This window comes from Camponotus floridanus, unplaced genomic scaffold, assembly GCF_003227725.1.
Source record: "Camponotus floridanus strain SB8 unplaced genomic scaffold, Cflo_v7.5 scaffold77, whole genome shotgun sequence".
NCBI classification, from domain to species: Eukaryota; Metazoa; Arthropoda; class Insecta; order Hymenoptera; family Formicidae; genus Camponotus; species Camponotus floridanus.
In genome coordinates, this window is record NW_020229846.1 from 55001 (window position 1) to 72188 (window position 17188).

The following is a 17188-nucleotide window of genomic DNA, read 5'->3' on the forward strand; positions in this document are numbered from 1 at the left end:
GATATTGCACTTCGAAACTGGACCGCTTAAAAATACCGCGTTTTGGTCTTCGACCGGCCATTAACGCGTCCAAAATGCGTCCTCGGCGTCTCTTCTCGAGTAAAAATCTGGCAAGAGTACACTTCTAAAAATATAGCCAATGCTTGTGTATATGTGTACGTATGTATATGTGTGTGTGTGTGTGTGTGCACGTGTATATGTGTGTGTCGGTATGTGTGCGCCTGTGTGTTGTCTCTTTTATATTCAAAATAAATTTTGTCGATTCCGAAACCCAAATCTGTTTCGTCGTGAGAATTTTCGGCGAAACTACGCAGTGTAGAATTTCCTCGTGTACATCATACAATCAAATGGAAAATATCACCCATATACAGGGTGATTCCAGCCAGACTTTGAGATATTAGAGGAAATTTAATTCTAAACAAAAAATTTCTTATAGGAAATATCTTAGAGAAAATTTAATACTGAACAAAAAATTTCCTATAAACATGGATCGAAAAATGCTTTCTTGAGAAGTTATCGCTCAAAAACCTCTGATGAAGGGAGAGCAAAAGATGAAAGGAAAATGAAATAAAAAGAAAATGAAACTAAATAAATTTCTCGAAAAACGTTTTTATTCATTTTCTACTATTACGTGCTATTACTAAAATATTAGTTAAAAAAAAATTATTTTATTTTCATAAAAGAAAAAGATTTTTATTTTTTATTTTTATCGTTTTTTTTTTTCAAGAAATTATTTAATTTAATTTTCTTTTTATTTCATTTTCTTTTCAGAAGTTTTTGAGCGATAACTTCTTAAGGAAGCACTTCTCGACCCATGTTTATAGGAAATTTTTTGTTCGGAATTAAATTTCCTATAAGATATCTCAAAGTCTGGCTGGAACGTTCGGGGCCACCCTGTATATATGTATATATAAATATATATATGGGTGATATTTTCCCACAATCTATTCGCAGCCTCGGTAAACCATATTTAACGTTTCGCGTCTTCAACCGCTCACCTCTCGCCTACAAAGGTCCCGCACAAGTCGGTTGCTTCATCGAACAATATATACCGTGACCCGATCGAAAGATTGCGTGTCGATCTGACGATCGAACTTTACGAGCACTTGACCAAAGTAGTTAAATGTTTTTTTTTTCTTTGTTCTTCACCATCGGGCACATCGTCACTGTAGTCACGGAGTATCCGGGATCCGGTTGGCTAAGCTCGCCGAATTGTTCTTCGCGATACCCTCGTGGCTCTATGATACTGCCGCCATTCCGTTTTTATATAACCTAGGCTTAAAAAGTAAAAAACCAGCCAGCGTTCGTCGCCAGCTCGAAGTTAATCGGTTTAACACATTAACGCTTTGATTCGTTTTTTTGTCAGTCTGTGCTCTCCTAGTCCATGACAAGTTACAAAAAAAAAGAACGATAATAAAACAGAGAAAAGAAACATAAAAGAGAATAGATGTCCGGGCTGTCGAGGAGAAGTAGTTACGTTTACGCGGGACTCGAAGGTACGATTCGCGGACGGAATATCGTCTGCCCGCGAATCGATGTAAAATGCATCTTTCGCGTGCCACTGCTAAGCTACGCCAGCAGCGGTGGTCGAAGTCGAGACTCGAAAGATGACCGATCCTGTCGATCGTCTTTCTCTCTCTCTCTCTCCTTCTTACTCCGTCTCAAGTGTCCATAATCACAAAATTTCCGTCGTTTAAAATCGAATTGTGCGCCCTTAATGCGAGAAAAATTCCGCGACACGCGTTCTTTTTCTGTTTTTTTTTTTTTCTTTCTTCTTATAAAAGGAAAGAAATTCATAGGTATCGCTCGGTAATCACGCGAATATCCGTTAATACTTTTAAACAGACACCGAGAAGAAACATTTTCACCGCACATATTTTATCATAATGCATACGTCTACGTTATACGATAAACGAGAGTAATATCCTAAATATCATTACGACGAGATTCGATTCGCGATTGCTACACCGTGTTTTTTTTTCTTTTTTTTCTTTCGTTTATCAATAGCATTATAGGCAGTGTTCGTTGAGAAACTGCTACAATTACACATTGAGATGTGTATGAATGTGAAATTCGATTTCTGGATACAATTGCATACATTATGCTCAACTCCATTGCCCCTAAAACTACCATTTTTTTTTCTTCCTTGCCCCATTGGTAGTATCCGCGCGGGTGCTCATTAAGATATTTATAAGACATTTACGCGTATCTTAAAATAAGTATCTCGTGTTTATCGAGCAACATAAATCGATAAACTTGCTCGCGCAGCGCTAGGAAAATACGCGTCCGAACGCTAATCAAAATAAGCTACACGCTTTGAAATATTTACGCTCGGTATAAGCGTGAGTAGCTCAAAAAGTACGCGTGTCATTTCTTTTCGCGTGACAAATGTCCGCCCTAAATGAAGATCATAGAGAAACGATGGTATCGTTAAAGGAAACCTGAGAATTTCTTTCCTTTGCAGACTAATTTTCTGCGTACAATATAACCGGGTAACGATGCACATACTATGTCGAGATAACGGAATACAAATAGAAATGATAGTAAATATAGTAGTAATAGTAATAGTAATAGTAGCAGCAGCAGCAGAGGTCATAATGGTAATTGCAGTAGTAGCATCAGTGGCTATGTTGATGATGGTGACGTACTTCACTCGTTGCGTATCGGAGCTCGAATCGATTTGCGATTGATAACGAGTCCCCGGTCCTCACTTATCAGTGTGCGATAGGCAACCAGAACCGCTCCTCCGGTAACCACGAGAAAGAGAGAGAAGTCCCATATAATCGCCGTAGCTGGCGATTACCGATAAAGGCCCACTATAATCCCTCGTGGATGTATATCGGACGATTTTTACTTCGGAGTTAGGAGTTGAAGGCAAAATCACAGAATGACGCAGCACCGACAGTATCGTTGTCGCGAGGCTCCCGCGCTGGGTGGTGGAGTCGGCGGTGCGAAATACGCGTGCACCTTTAAGTTCGGTAGATGGGCCTAAAATGATACAAACGATAACTCAATCTCTGTAAATTAACAACTAAAGAACTTAGTTAACGACTAGGTTTCACGAGCGAATAAATTGCAATTACGATCACGATTTGTTTGTCAAAACAAATGAGAAAAGGACGAGTCTTTAAACTGTACTGTAAACCACGCAAAAAATTTTTTAATAACTTATACAGGGTGGCCCCGAACGTTCTAGCTAGACTTTGAGATCTTATAGGAAATTTAATTCTGAACAAAAAATTTCCTATAAATATATAAATAAATGTTTCCTAAAAATTTCCTATAAAGGGTCAAAAAATGTTTCCTTAAGAAGTTATCGCTCAAAAACCTCTGATGAAGGAAGAGCAAAACGTGAAAATGAAATAAAAAGAAAATGAAACTAAATAAATTTCTTAAAAATCTTTATTCATTTTCTACTATTATACGTGCTATTACTAAAATATTAGTTAAAAAAAATTATTTTATTTTCATAAAAGAAAAAGATTTTTATTTTTTATTTTTAGTTTTTTTTTTTCAAGAAATTTATTTAGTTTCATTTTCTTTTTATTTCATTTTCTTTTCACCTTTTGCTCTTCCTTCATCAAAGGTTTTTGAGCGATAACTTTTTAAGGAAGCATTTTTCGATCCATGTTTATAGGAAATTTTTTGTTCAGAATTAAATTTCCTATAAGATCTCAAAGTCTGGCTGGAACGTTCGGGGGCATCCTGTTTATTATTAATATTAAAATTATTATTTAAATAAAAAAAAAAAAAGAATGAGAAGTATTATTAATAACATGAGATTATTAAATATTATAATAATCATTAAAATTGTATTAATTATTATTATTTATTTTTAAATAAATAATACGTATTAATTAATTTTAAAAACAAGTAATATTTACACGCAAGTTCCTTATAAACATGACTCATCCTAGGCGGAAAAAGCAATATATATATCCTCCACAACCGGACGGAGTATCGCAATTATGCGGGATTGTACTTTTTGTAGAATGCACGAGAGATCTATAATTCATAAACAGTTGCGTGATACGCACGCTAACGTAACAATTCCGCGGCCGCGGGATCGCTTTTTCCGCGTATACGCCATGAAGTATAATTAAATGGGAAACAGTACTCTGAGTTTACGTATGCCCTCTCTGCTAATGCGTAGGCAGTCGTAAAGTTCAATACGTTCAAGATTGTGACAGGCCTGCATCAGATGATTCAGACCATCGTCCGAGATGTTCGGGCAGTTGTCCAGCTCCAAGACAGCTAAGTGCTCGGCCGCGCACGGAGACAGTGCGATTTGTCGGAGGCCTTCGTCGGTGATCAGTTCGCAATGCGACAGACTCTGCGCGCAGAAATGACAAATGCTGATAGCCATGTGTGTTTTTCATCAGAGCTCTCGATAACGCGGTTCGATAAAAGCCGCAAACACTAAACACACTTTGTACCTAAACAGATGCGGATGCTTGATCATTACTCACTAGTTTCTCCAATCTCGGACAACCCATCGCCAAGTGTGTTAGGGTGGCGTCGGTGATTAAAAGGCACTCTTCCAGATCCATCTTCTCGAGCAATTTGCAATTCTGAAAGTCGAGATACTTGGATAAATTTCATGTTGCAAGTAAAATTAGAATAAACGACAATCGGCGATCAACTCACTCTCGCGAGGGCCTGAAAGCCCGTATCCGTGAAATGGGTGCACGCGACGCACTCGAGTATATTGAGGAGTGGACAGTGTTGTGCCAGGCTAATCAACGTCGCGTCCGTTAAATTGGGGCAATTCGACAAGCAAACGTAATGCAACCGTGGACACCGTTCGCTAAGTTCCCTGACTCCATCGTCCGTTATATTCTGCAACAAGGATTCTGAAGTGATTTTTACTTACTGTACTGTACTATAATGCCCTAACAATGCTCATTAAATCGTATCTTTCGATGCAAATTTAAAATTAAATATATTCTACGCAGGATGTTTGTTATCGACGGAAATATATACAGATAATTGGAATTTTCTTTTTCTACTTTAATACATCTTCGCTTGACAAGTAAAAACCTTCAATATTTTTTGCACAAGCGGATGCTAAATTTAGGGTTGCACAAGACCCAAGACCAGACAATATTCGTAAAAATATTGTATTGGTATTGAACATTTTTAAAAACTTAAATCTTGTCTTGGTCCTGAGTAAATATTGGTAGCAAAAATCTCGTCTTGTATTGTCTTGTTTCGATTTTATTAACAATTTTTTATCTAATATTAAAAAATTATTTAAATAATATTTAACATTATTTGTAATATAATTTGAAATAATTATTATTATTGTATTATATTTTAATTATAATTATTACTATGTAATCGATATAAATGCCATCTATTTACTTAAAAAAACATTTACTGTTTCATGGAAAACAGAAATTAATAACTATTTACAGGCTCCAAGGGAATGTGCAGATATAAATATTTTGGAGTGGTAAAAAAATCAATTCATATTTATCCCCCATTGTCAAAAATGGCTCGAGACATTTTAAGTTCAACTGCCTGGTCCGTACCAGTAAAAAGACTTTTCTCAATAGAAACTCTGACTATGTCAAAAAATAGAACCAGATTACAAAGTAAATCTTTAAAAGCCCTAATGTGCATCAATTCCTGGATGAAATGCTCTTTAATATCTAAAATTTGCAAGTTTGATTTCTTATTTATAAAAATATTATATTGTATTAATATTAAATGTTTTTAAATTTATCAATATAAATGTTTTTATTAAATAAAATTTTTTTAAATTCATATATAGTAATTTTTTTTCATTTACAAATAAAATATAAATATTTTAGGTTTTTTGAGAACCAATAATCTTGACAGGACTAATAATCTTGACAGTCTTAGTCTTGGTATTGTCTTGATAACTAATTAAAAATCTTGTCTTGAAATTCAAGACAAGACAATATCAAGACTAATCTTCGTATCTCGTGCAACCCTAGCTATATTAAATCAAACCGCACACTTTATTTCGCAGCAACTTCTCTCTTCAAACTTTATCGGTTTAAAGGAAAAAAATTCAATTCGTTTTAACGATACAAGAACGAGTCTTATCTCGAGAAAAAAATAGTAGCGACGTCTCGTCGGCGGTAGATTCATCGCGGCCACGACGTCTGAGACGCGCAATTGCCTCTCTTTGCGTAACATGCGGATTTGCGGAGTCAATGAGATAAGTACCCTGCATTCGTGTAGATTGATCGCCTCGAGATTAGGACAGTTGCGCGCCAAACACATTACAGCCTTGTCCGTGAGCTGGCGGCATCCCTTGCTCAGGAAGCTACGGAGTTCCGGGCAGCCCTTGGCGAGCGCGTCGATCCCGTTGTCGGTGAGCAGCTCGCACCACGAGAGATTGATGTGAGTGAGGAGCGGACAGCCGGCCGCGAGATCCTTCAGAGACATGTCCGTTATCTCGGGACACGAGTCCAGATTCAGTCGCTGGAGCTTGGGACAATGACTGCTGAGGGCTGCGCATGTCGCATCCGAGATCCTCTTGCACTGGCTTAGATTGAGCTCCTCGATATTGGGACATGATTGGGCTAGAGTGCGCATAGAGTTGTTGCCGATGCTCTGGCATCCCTTGAGCGAGAGTTGCCTGAGGAATCCGCCGCAACGCCTCGAGATATTTTCTATTACTGGTCCCTACGCACAAACATCCCCCGCCATCCATCGCTATTAGTCACACTGAGAAAAATCGTTTGATTTTAGAAACAAGACTTATATGATTGAAGGCATTTTGATTAAATCAAACAAGAATTTCTAGTTATCATGATAAGACTCGATTTTCTTATAACTAGAACGTTTAATAGATTTTACTATAAGGATTTGGTTAGTATTTTCTGGTTGGATCTATAAAATTTCTTGTTACATTACTTTCTTTGCAAACTCTTAAGGATGTATTGGACGGACCCCGTCTGTCTCAAAAGTTAATCCAAAGTATCAAAAAATTAAAGTTGGGCAGAATACGAATTTTAATTGATCAAAAATTTTTTAAAAATCACGAAATCATACTTCAAAATATTCTTTAATATAAATAGGTCTTAATTTCCAAGAAAATGTTGTCACGTTTTATCATCAATATTGCATCAAACCGATAATCACAGTTATTTTTTAATAATAATTTCAAAACGAGCAAGTAAATCGTTTGAAAACTTTGTGGGAATATTTTTACATGTATGAAGAATATAATATTACAAAATGAAATTTTTATCATTGTTTTTTTAAAGTTTGTGAATAATTTATTACCTGTCTCTTGAACGTTTACATAAGATCCTATGTTAAAATCGCAAAATTCAAAAATTAATAACTTTTAAAGGAGCAAATAAAAAAATTTGAAATAATTCATGACGATTTAGAATGTTATTAAGAATGTTAAATTCAAAATTCACGGCGATCTCATTGATTGTAATATATCTCCAATACATCCTTAAAACTTTGTGGGAACATTTTTACATGTATGAAAAATATAAAATTACAAAATGAAATTTTTATCATTGTTTTTTTAAAGTTTGTGAATAATTTATTACCTATCTCTTGAACGTTTACATAAGATCCTATGTTAAAATCACAAAATTCAAAAATTAATAACTTTTAAAGGAGCAAGTAAAAAAATTTGAAATAATTCATGACGATTTAGAATGTTATTAAGAATGTTAAATTAAAAATTCACGGCGATCTCATTGATTGCAATATATCTCCAATACATCCTTAAAACTTTGTGGGAACATTTTTACATGTATGAAAAATATAAAATTACAAAATGAAATTTTTATCATTGTTTTTTTAAAGTTTGTGAATAATTTATTACCTATCTCTTGAACGTTTACATAAGATCCTATGTTAAAATCACAAAATTCAAAAATTAATAACTTTTAAAGGAGCAAGTAAAAAAATTTGAAATAATTCATGACGATTTAGAATGTTATTAAGAATGTTAAATTCAAAATTCACGGCGATCTCATTGATTGTAATATATCTCCAATACATCCTTAAAACTTTGTGGGAACATTTTTACATGTATGAAGAATATAATATTACAAAATGAAATTTTTATCATTGTTTTTTTAAAGTTTGTGAATAATTTATTACCTGTCTCTTGAACGTTTACATAAGATCCTATGTTAAAATCGCAAAATTCAAAAATTAATAACTTTTAAAGGAGCAAGTAAAAAAATTTGAAATAATGACGATTTAGAATGTTATTAAGAATGTTAAATTAAAAATTCACGGCGATCTCATTGATTGTAATATATCTCCAATACATCCTTAATCAGATTCATCTGGTAATTCCTACAAGAATTCTGATTCGTCCATTTTCCAACAGACATACTGGTTGAATCTATCAGAATTCTAATTAATGCAACCAGATTTTTTTCTCAGTATATTTTTTTTTCTTACGAGCAGTAGTGCCAGGAGGACGCTAGCTCTCTGATTGTGTGTGTTTAAGCTGCATCCTCTTCTTGCATCACTGTTTATCAGTTTAATTTCTAACAAACGGAATTTAAAATAATTTATTCAATAATCTGGATTGAGTTTATCCAATAATCTTATTGGAATTCAAAATATTAAGCAGACTTTTGAGATTAAATGGAAAAAAATTTAGACGACTTGATGCTGGCAAGTTTAGTATTATTAACCAGAAAATTTGGGAAATTTAACAGGAAGAAATTAATCAGATTCATCTGGTAATTCCTACAAGAATTCTGGTTCGTCCATTTTCCAACAGACATACTGGTTGAATCTACCAAAATTCTAATTAATGCAACCAGATTTTTTTCTCAGTGTACGGATCAAAGAGAGTGATCGGCGGATCAATGGATTCGACTATCGCCTCTTTGTTTTTATTTACCTCCACGTCTCGTTGAAAGTCGAAGAGATCGATTCTCTGCCAATTGGACCCATCGAGCGCTAATACGTTCCAGGCCTTGCTTACTTGGGCACAACGGCATAGCGATACGACATCGAGGTACGAAAAAATTCTGTTAATCACAGAGATTCGTTAGCACGCGTTATCGCGTTATACGTCTCGCGATTACCTTGCGAACTTTGGAACAGTATGGACTCAAGCTTTTCGCGAGGCTAATAGGATATAATGTATTTTACGTCTCGCATATCGGCGTAAATATCATGCTTGCGCCTTGGACGTCAAAAATTTTGAAGGATGAGAATAAAAATTTGCGGGATGTCAGATCAATTTAATGAAAAAAAACCTTCATAAGAAATATATCTCGAAATATATATATAAAAAAAAAATTATTTGTAACATATATTTCTCTTTATTATATCATTGCACTTTGTAAAATACAAACACCAAGCAGGTACGGATAAAATTAAATGTAATCAAACGTAGGACGAATGTTTCTTGATGTTACGCATCTTTCGAAAAGCAATCTATCTGCGATAAAAAATCTCTCCCCCTCTTACAATCTAAGAATAATTCGCCTTAAGCCGACGATGTGTCATCGTACCTGAGTAGCAATTCTTTTGGCAGTTTCTTGTTAATCTGCGCCTCGTCATCGTGAAACACCCATGTTAGCTGCAACGAAAGACACGTGATTAAATACAACCGTGAATATACAGGGTGTATCAGACCACCCGTGCCAGCCAAATATCTCAGAAACCGAGAACGGCAGACAAAAATGTTTCCTACAAAAGTTGTAGGGTTTCGAGTAACGCATTACATAGTAATATTAGTATGACCTTGAATAGCGTTGTCAAGGTCTCGTAAAGATCACCTTCAATTTCTTAAATGGAACCCCCCTTTTTTCATTACATATCCTTGTAGCTTATTTCGAGAGCTTTCCAAAACACTATAATAAATTATTTTTCCATGAAGTACTAGTGTAAAGAAAACACATAGTTGTTTCTAAGAAAAAATATGTAATTTGCAATTAACAATTCCACATTTTTTCTTAAAAACAACTGTATGTTTTCTTTACACCAATTGATTCCTCTCATTATTTTGTACATAAAAGTATGAAGGCAAGATAATCGAAAAATGAATGGTTTACTAGATATTTTATGGTTTATGTAAAATTAAGAAATGATTTCAAGCCTCATAACTCGAAAAGTACTCGATGAAAAAATACTTTATTATAGTGTTTTGGAAAGCTCTCGAGGTAAGCTACAAGAATATGCAATGAAAAATAGGGGATTCCATCTAAGAAATTGAAGGTGATCTTTACGTGACCTTGACAACGCTATTCAAGATCATACTAATATTACTGTGTAATGCATTACTCGAAACCCTACAACTTTTGTAGGAAACATTTTTGTCTGCCGTTCTCGGTTTTTGAGATATTCGGCTGGCACGGGTGGTCTGATACACCCTGTACATGTATGACGAGGCGAACCGCGGTTGTGTTATCGCTCATGGAGCGACAAATGTTCACAGAGAGAAGCTGACATTCTGTCTCCGTTGTACACTCATACACGTTGGCGAGGGGATAGGAGTGGAAGACGGGGTATCAGAAGGGGAGGAGGACGCTTTTCATGACAAGACGGATGATGAGAGCAGAGGGGGAGGGAGGAGGAAGACGCCCGCGGTAAAGATCTAAGCATTGGCACATGTCCGGGTAGAGTTCTCTAGATTAACTAACCTGCATGTAGGATTGCTTCATGGTAGTGACAGGGTTGTGAGTATGCGATTGCGACGTGTAATAACCGCCCTGATGATGATAGTGTTGTTGATGATGATGATGGTGATAATGGTGATGATAGGATGGATGCTGCTGCTTCCACCATTGTCCACCGGTACCGCCGCCTCCCTTTTCCGATTCCTCGACCGCCAGTACCCCTTGGCCCCCTCCTCCCACTCCTAATTGTTGGAGACTTACTTTTTTCTAAAAAACACATCCCACACATGTGTCATCGTCCCAATCGTCCCGTGATAAGCGGAATCGCGATCCTTGAACGGGAAGCTTCTTCTTTCGCACGTTCTCGAAATTGGGGGATTTCACGCAAGAGCGAGGACTTATAAATCCGTAATTCCGTAATTATACAGGGTTAGGAAAAAGTCCGAATAATCCTTAATATTTCAAAAAATATGCATTTTTGAAAAAAATGTTTCATACGAAAGTTATAGGGTTTTATGTGGCGCATTACACGGCGACATTATTACCTGAATAGCGTTGTCAAGGTTATCTAAAGGTCAGCTTCAATTTTTTAAATGGAACTCCCTATTTTTCATTGCATATTCTTGTAACTTACCTCGAGAGCTTTCCAAAACACTATAATAAAGTATTTTTTCATCGAGTACTTTTCGAGTTATGAGGCTTGAAATCATTTCTTAATTTTACATAAACCATAAACTATCTTGTAAAATATTCATTTTTCGATTATCTCACCTTAATATTTTTATGTACTAAATAATGAGAGGAATCAATTAGTGGAAAGAAAACACATAGTTCTAAGAAAAAATATGTAATTTGCAATTAACAATTCCATATTTTTTCTTAAAAACAACTGTATGTTTTCTTTACACCAATTGATTCCTCTCATTATTTTGTGCATAAAAGTATTAAGGTAAGATAATTGAAAAATGAATATTTTACAAGATATTTTGTAGTTTATGTAAAATTAAGAAATGATTTCAAGCCTCATAATTCGAAAAGTATTTCATGGAAAAATAATTTATTATAGTGTTTTGGAAAGTTCTCGAGATAAGCTACAAGAATATGGAATGAAAAATAGGGGGTTCTATTTAAAAAACTGAAGCTGACCTTCACATAACCTTGACAACGCTATTCGAGGTCATAATAATATTGCTGTGTAATGCGCCACATAAAACTCTATAACTTTTGTATGAAACATTTTTTCAAAAATGCGTATTTTTCGAAATATTAAGGGGTATCCAGACTTTTTCCTAACCCTGTACAATATACGAAAAGTCTACTTTAACTAGGATTTAAGTGAACCTAATCATGCCATATGGGTCTAAATAGTTGCACCGATACTCAATTTTCAGTTTTGCTTACCATCGGAATTATTAGCTATGATAATGTTGTTGTATGAATCGTATGATAATTTAATGCTTAATATATCAAATTTGATTTTCATTTGCTTACAATTTCAATACTAATTGTAATGTGTAATCATCGCGTTGTACCACTTTTAATAATTATGGCATATATTCTAAATTGTAGAAACACCACCTACGACACAGCTATGCGCATGATTTCCTTTCGCCACATACTAATCGCCAATTAATTCATCGTCGATCTCGGTGTGAACAATAGCGTATGCAAAGTCGGGATTCAAATGATGGCACGGTATTCTGATTGGAAAATGATACAACTGTTAATTCGCAGGTAAATGTCGTGTTCGAATGCAAGCAAGCGCTGCCAATCACATGCACAGGGTGTATAAAAAGTACCGGGACGGTGAAATCTTGAAAATTAAGCATTTCATAAAAAAATGTTTCAGATAAAAGTTGTAGGATTTCAAAAGATCTATTTACTGACGCTATGAGTTTAACCTTGGATAGCGTCTCCAAGATCAGAGCAAGGTCACCTAGAATTTTTTAAATAGGACCCCCTATTTGTTATTACGTATTCTTGTAGCCCTTCTTCAGGCCTTTTCAAAACACTATAATTAAGTTAGTTTTCATTTCTTTTCCGAGTTATGAGACTTGAAATCATTTCTGAATTTTACATAAACCGTAAAATATCTTGTAAAATATTCATTTTTCGATATTTATCTTCGACATTTATCTTAATATTTTTATGTACAAAATAATAAGAGGAATCAATTGATGTAAAGAAAACACAGTTGTTTCGAAGAAAAAATATGTAATTTGCATTTAACAATTACATATTTTTTCTTAAAAACAACTGTGTATTTTCTTTATACCAATTGATTCCTCTCATTATTTTGTACATAAAATTATTAAGGTAAGTTAATAAAAAAATGAATATTTTACAAGACATTTTATGGTTTATGTAAAATTGAAAAATTATTTCAAGCCTTATAACTCGGAAAGTACTCAATGAAAAAATATTTTATTATAGTGTTTTGAAAAGCGCCAGTAAATAGATCTTTTGAAATCCTAAAACTTTTATCTGAAACATTTTTTTCTGAAATGCTTAGTTTTCAGTGCTTATTTTTACCGGTACTTTTTATACACCCTGTATATCTCATTAGTAGTATATCTCATTTTATACAAAAATTATTATAAAGGGATTTAAATCTAGGGATTTAAATATATATTTTAAATAGAGTATATCATGCACATTTTTCACTTATCTATAACGTTTGGATTCATTAGGTTTGTCAAAGAAAAAAAAATAATAATCTCAGATGGAGAGACGACATGCTTTATGTAACAGACTGTACATTGATGTTTGATTAATGTATATGCGATTCAACGTATCGCGACCTATCATGTCCTTTATTAGTTAGCGCGAAACATTTTTTTATTTCCGAATATTTTGACTATTTTAAAATTTTTGGGAATAAAAAATGCATTTTAATAAATATTTTGTAAAGTTAAAATAAAAATATTTAATTAAAAATTATATTTTTTTTAAGCATATATATTTTTTTAAACATATGTAAATAAATATTTAACTTAAGCAAACAGACGTTTTGAATATAAGTAAATACGTGATTAGTACCCACCGAATAAATAGCTTTCTTGAGTTAACTAAAATTTTTTTATTTCAAGATAATTTTTTCCTCAGTGTATGTATATTTCATGTATATCTCTATAATGCAATATAATACTTGATTGTACGTAGGATGAGAAATAATTGAAGATAACAAAGTTCCATTTATATTTAATTAACCTATATATTTAATTAAGAAATAATACAGAGAGATGTATAAAAAAAAATGTGCACATGATTAAAGATTATTTCGGAACGAAAAGATTATTTTTCCACTCTCGGTTGCTGCTTTTGCATATCCTTTTATCCGCGATCAGCTGTTATAGCTGTATCTTGCCAATGTTAAAAATAAATCAATTGAATTCGCGAACGTTTGTGAAATATATATATATATATGCATGAAAATGATCTATATACAATCAGAGAGCTTTTCATGTCATATGGTCGTAAGGATAGGAAGACTATTACAATTGTAGGTCACGAAATTATAATTTCCAACTGTGTTCAACATTTATTTATTTAATGCCAATTGAAATGGAAAACTTGTTTCCTTTAATTTCTCTTTCGCGATCGGAAACAGATTAAAATTGATATTTCATGCGAGGAATCCATAAAAAATTTGGAAAATCGATATATTTTGTCATGTATATACATAACATCTGGTCGAAAGATATTTACATATGATAAATTTGACATATCACTCACATTTTTATTAATGGAATATGTAAATTTTTTAACAAACTTTGCGACATTGTCTGCACGAGGATACTCTCTCAATACATTTTCTTACATGTAACGTCAAAATTATCAACGCCACGATGCATACCTATAACATAAAAAAAAATATATATAAATGCTTGATATGCACCTCTAATATCGTGCATAAAATTTATGCAAGTGCAAGTTATCTGAAATGTTTCGATAATTTGTCGAATCATTAATAACAATTCGTCATTTCTTGGTCTCTTTGTTTCTTCCTCTTTTTCTCGAACTTTTAAATTAAGGTTGCACAAGACCCAAGACAAGACAATATTCGTAAAAATATTGTATTGGTATTGAAAATTTTAAAAAATTCAAATCTTGTCTTGGTCTTGAGTGAATATTGGTAGCAAAAATCTCGTCTTGTATTGTCTTGTCTCGATTTTATTAACAATTTTTTATCTAATCTTAAAAAATTATTCAAATAATATTTAACATAATTTTTGTAATATAATTTGAAATAAATATTACTATTGTATTATATTTTAATTATAATTGTTACTATGTAATCGATATAAATGCCGTCTATTTACTTAAAAAAACATTTACTGTTTCAAGGAAAACAGAAATAAATAACTATTTACAGACTCCTATTAATAACTATTTTCAGACTCCTCAAATTGAGGGAATGTGCAGATATAAATATTTTGGAGTGGTAAAAAAATCAAATTCATATTTATCCCCCATTGTCAAAAATGGCTCGAGATAATTTAAGTTCAATTGCCTCGTCCGTGCTAATAAAAAGACTTTTCTCAATAGAAACTCTGATTATATCAAAAAATAGAACCAGATTACAAAATAAATCTTTAAAAGCCCTAATGTGCATCAATTCCTGGGTGAAATGCTCTTTAATGTCTAAACTTTGCGAGTTTGATTTCTAATTTATAAAAATGTTATATTGTATTAATATTAAATGTTTTTAAATTTATCAATATAAATGTTTTTATTCAATAAATTTTTTTTAAATTCGTATATAGTGATTTTTTTCTTTTCATTTACAAATATAAATATTTTAGTTTTTTTGAAAACCAATAATCTTGACAGGATTACACTGAGGAAAAATTATCTTGAAATAAAAAAATTTTAGTTAACTCAAGAAAGCTATTTATTTGGTGGATTCTAATCACGTATTAACTTATATTCAAAACGTCTATTTGCTTAAGTTAAATATTTATTTACATATGCTTAAAAAAATATAATTTTTAATTAAATATTTTTATTTTAATTTTACAAAATATTTATCAAAATGCATTTTTTATTTCCAAAAATTTAAATTTTTTAATTTTAAAAAATAATATATTTAATTTAATAAATTATAGTATATATTTTACGAAAATAGTATTTAAATATATAAAAATATATAAATAAAAATAATGTACTTAATATAATATGCATATTTAATTAAAATTAAATGCTTTTGCTTAAATGAAATAAACAATTCCTTGCATTTAAAGCAAAAGTTTCAAGAAAACAAATTTATTTAATTTAAAAAAATTTTTCCCTCAGTGTAATAATCTTGACAGTCTTAGTCTTGATATTATCTTGATAACTAATTAAAAAATCTTGTCTTGATCTTGTCTTGAAATTCAAGACAAGACAAGACAATATCAAGACGAATCTTGGTATCTCGTGTAACCCTATTTTAAATCGCTAAAATATTCTAGTAAATTATTTTATTTAACAAATTCATAGAATTCATGATGCATAAAAAAAATTTTACATTTCCACCAGAAATGATGAATTCGCCAGCGGATTTCGCGTGCGCGAAGGATTTATTTCACTCGGGCCGCGAAATTGGGATACGTCCTTTCGTTGTGCGCGTCCTTGAAATAAAGCCTAGAAAACATTTTTATCAATAACGATCGTATGCATAGATCGTGGGCGGCTCTTCAAACTTCCATGCCCTATCGCATAAAGTATGCAAGCGTTGCATACTTTATGCATAAAATTATACGGAGGATAACGAGAGAGGCGACCGGTTCAACGATAGCCATCGATGCGACGAAGATACGCGATTGCGTTCGGCCTTAAACCGTAAAATACGAGCGCACAGCCTCGTGAATAATTGCAGCTCGTATAATCCAGAATAGTCTTCGGTGCGCAGCGAACGAAATAGCTAAAATAGCCTCTGCGAAAGATCCGTTTTCATTTTATATTCCACCACCGCGAATATTGTTGTCTCATTCGGACATTATATTTTCTCATGCAGTTATCGGTGTTGGAACTTTGTCTCTCTTCGAAGAGACCGAAGAGAGAGAGAAAGAGAGATAAATAGAAAGCTGAATTTTTCGCATAATTTTTCGATCACTTTACATCAAATGTATCTTTCACTTTCTATTGACGTTCGAAGATATCTATTCGATCGCGCTCTTTAATCGCATGAATGAACTTTTCGAAGAAATATTTAAAACTTTTCCGGTATAAATATCGAAAAAAAAATTAAAATGTAAATTTATTGCTATAATTTAGACCTTAATATACATGCGTCGTCACTTTAATAGCGTTATCGTTCGCCGTGGATTTTCCTGTTAAAAGTTAAAGCACTGCAAATCCCGAAGAGTCTTCTTAATAACTTTATTATTAGTTAACTTTAAAATTATAAACCGCGAGGTATTTAACATCTTTCAAAACATTACATAATATGTAACATATATATAATATATATATAACATATTTATATATATACACTGAGAAAAATCGTTTGATTGTATCAACAAGACGTATATGATTGAAAGCATTTTGGTTAAATCAAACAAGAATTTCTAGTTATCATGATAAGACTCGATTTTTTTATAACTAGAACGTTT

General features: G+C 32.8%; 1 protein-coding gene across 2 annotated transcripts in view; it reads right to left on the minus strand.

Moving 5' to 3' along the window:
- Positions 1-1126: 1126 nt before the first annotated feature.
- Positions 1127-17188, minus strand: part of LOC105251156 (F-box/LRR-repeat protein 20) — a 30220-nt gene continuing 14158 nt past the window's right edge. The window contains exons 2-9 of one of the 2 annotated variants that reach the window (XM_025414109.1): positions 10617-10859; positions 9486-9553; positions 8867-8996; positions 6199-6660; positions 4648-4839; positions 4470-4571; positions 4118-4333; positions 1127-2988 (exon numbers count right to left, since the gene is read on the minus strand). In XM_025414109.1, the coding sequence (XP_025269894.1) occupies positions 2881-2988; positions 4118-4333; positions 4470-4571; positions 4648-4839; positions 6199-6660; positions 8867-8996; positions 9486-9553; positions 10617-10859 (1521 nt within the window). In that variant the 3' untranslated portion in view covers positions 1127-2880. The remainder of the gene's footprint in view (positions 2989-4117; positions 4334-4469; positions 4572-4647; positions 4840-6198; positions 6661-8866; positions 8997-9485; positions 9554-10616; positions 10860-17188) is intronic. The other variant, XM_025414110.1, reaches the window with a different exon arrangement.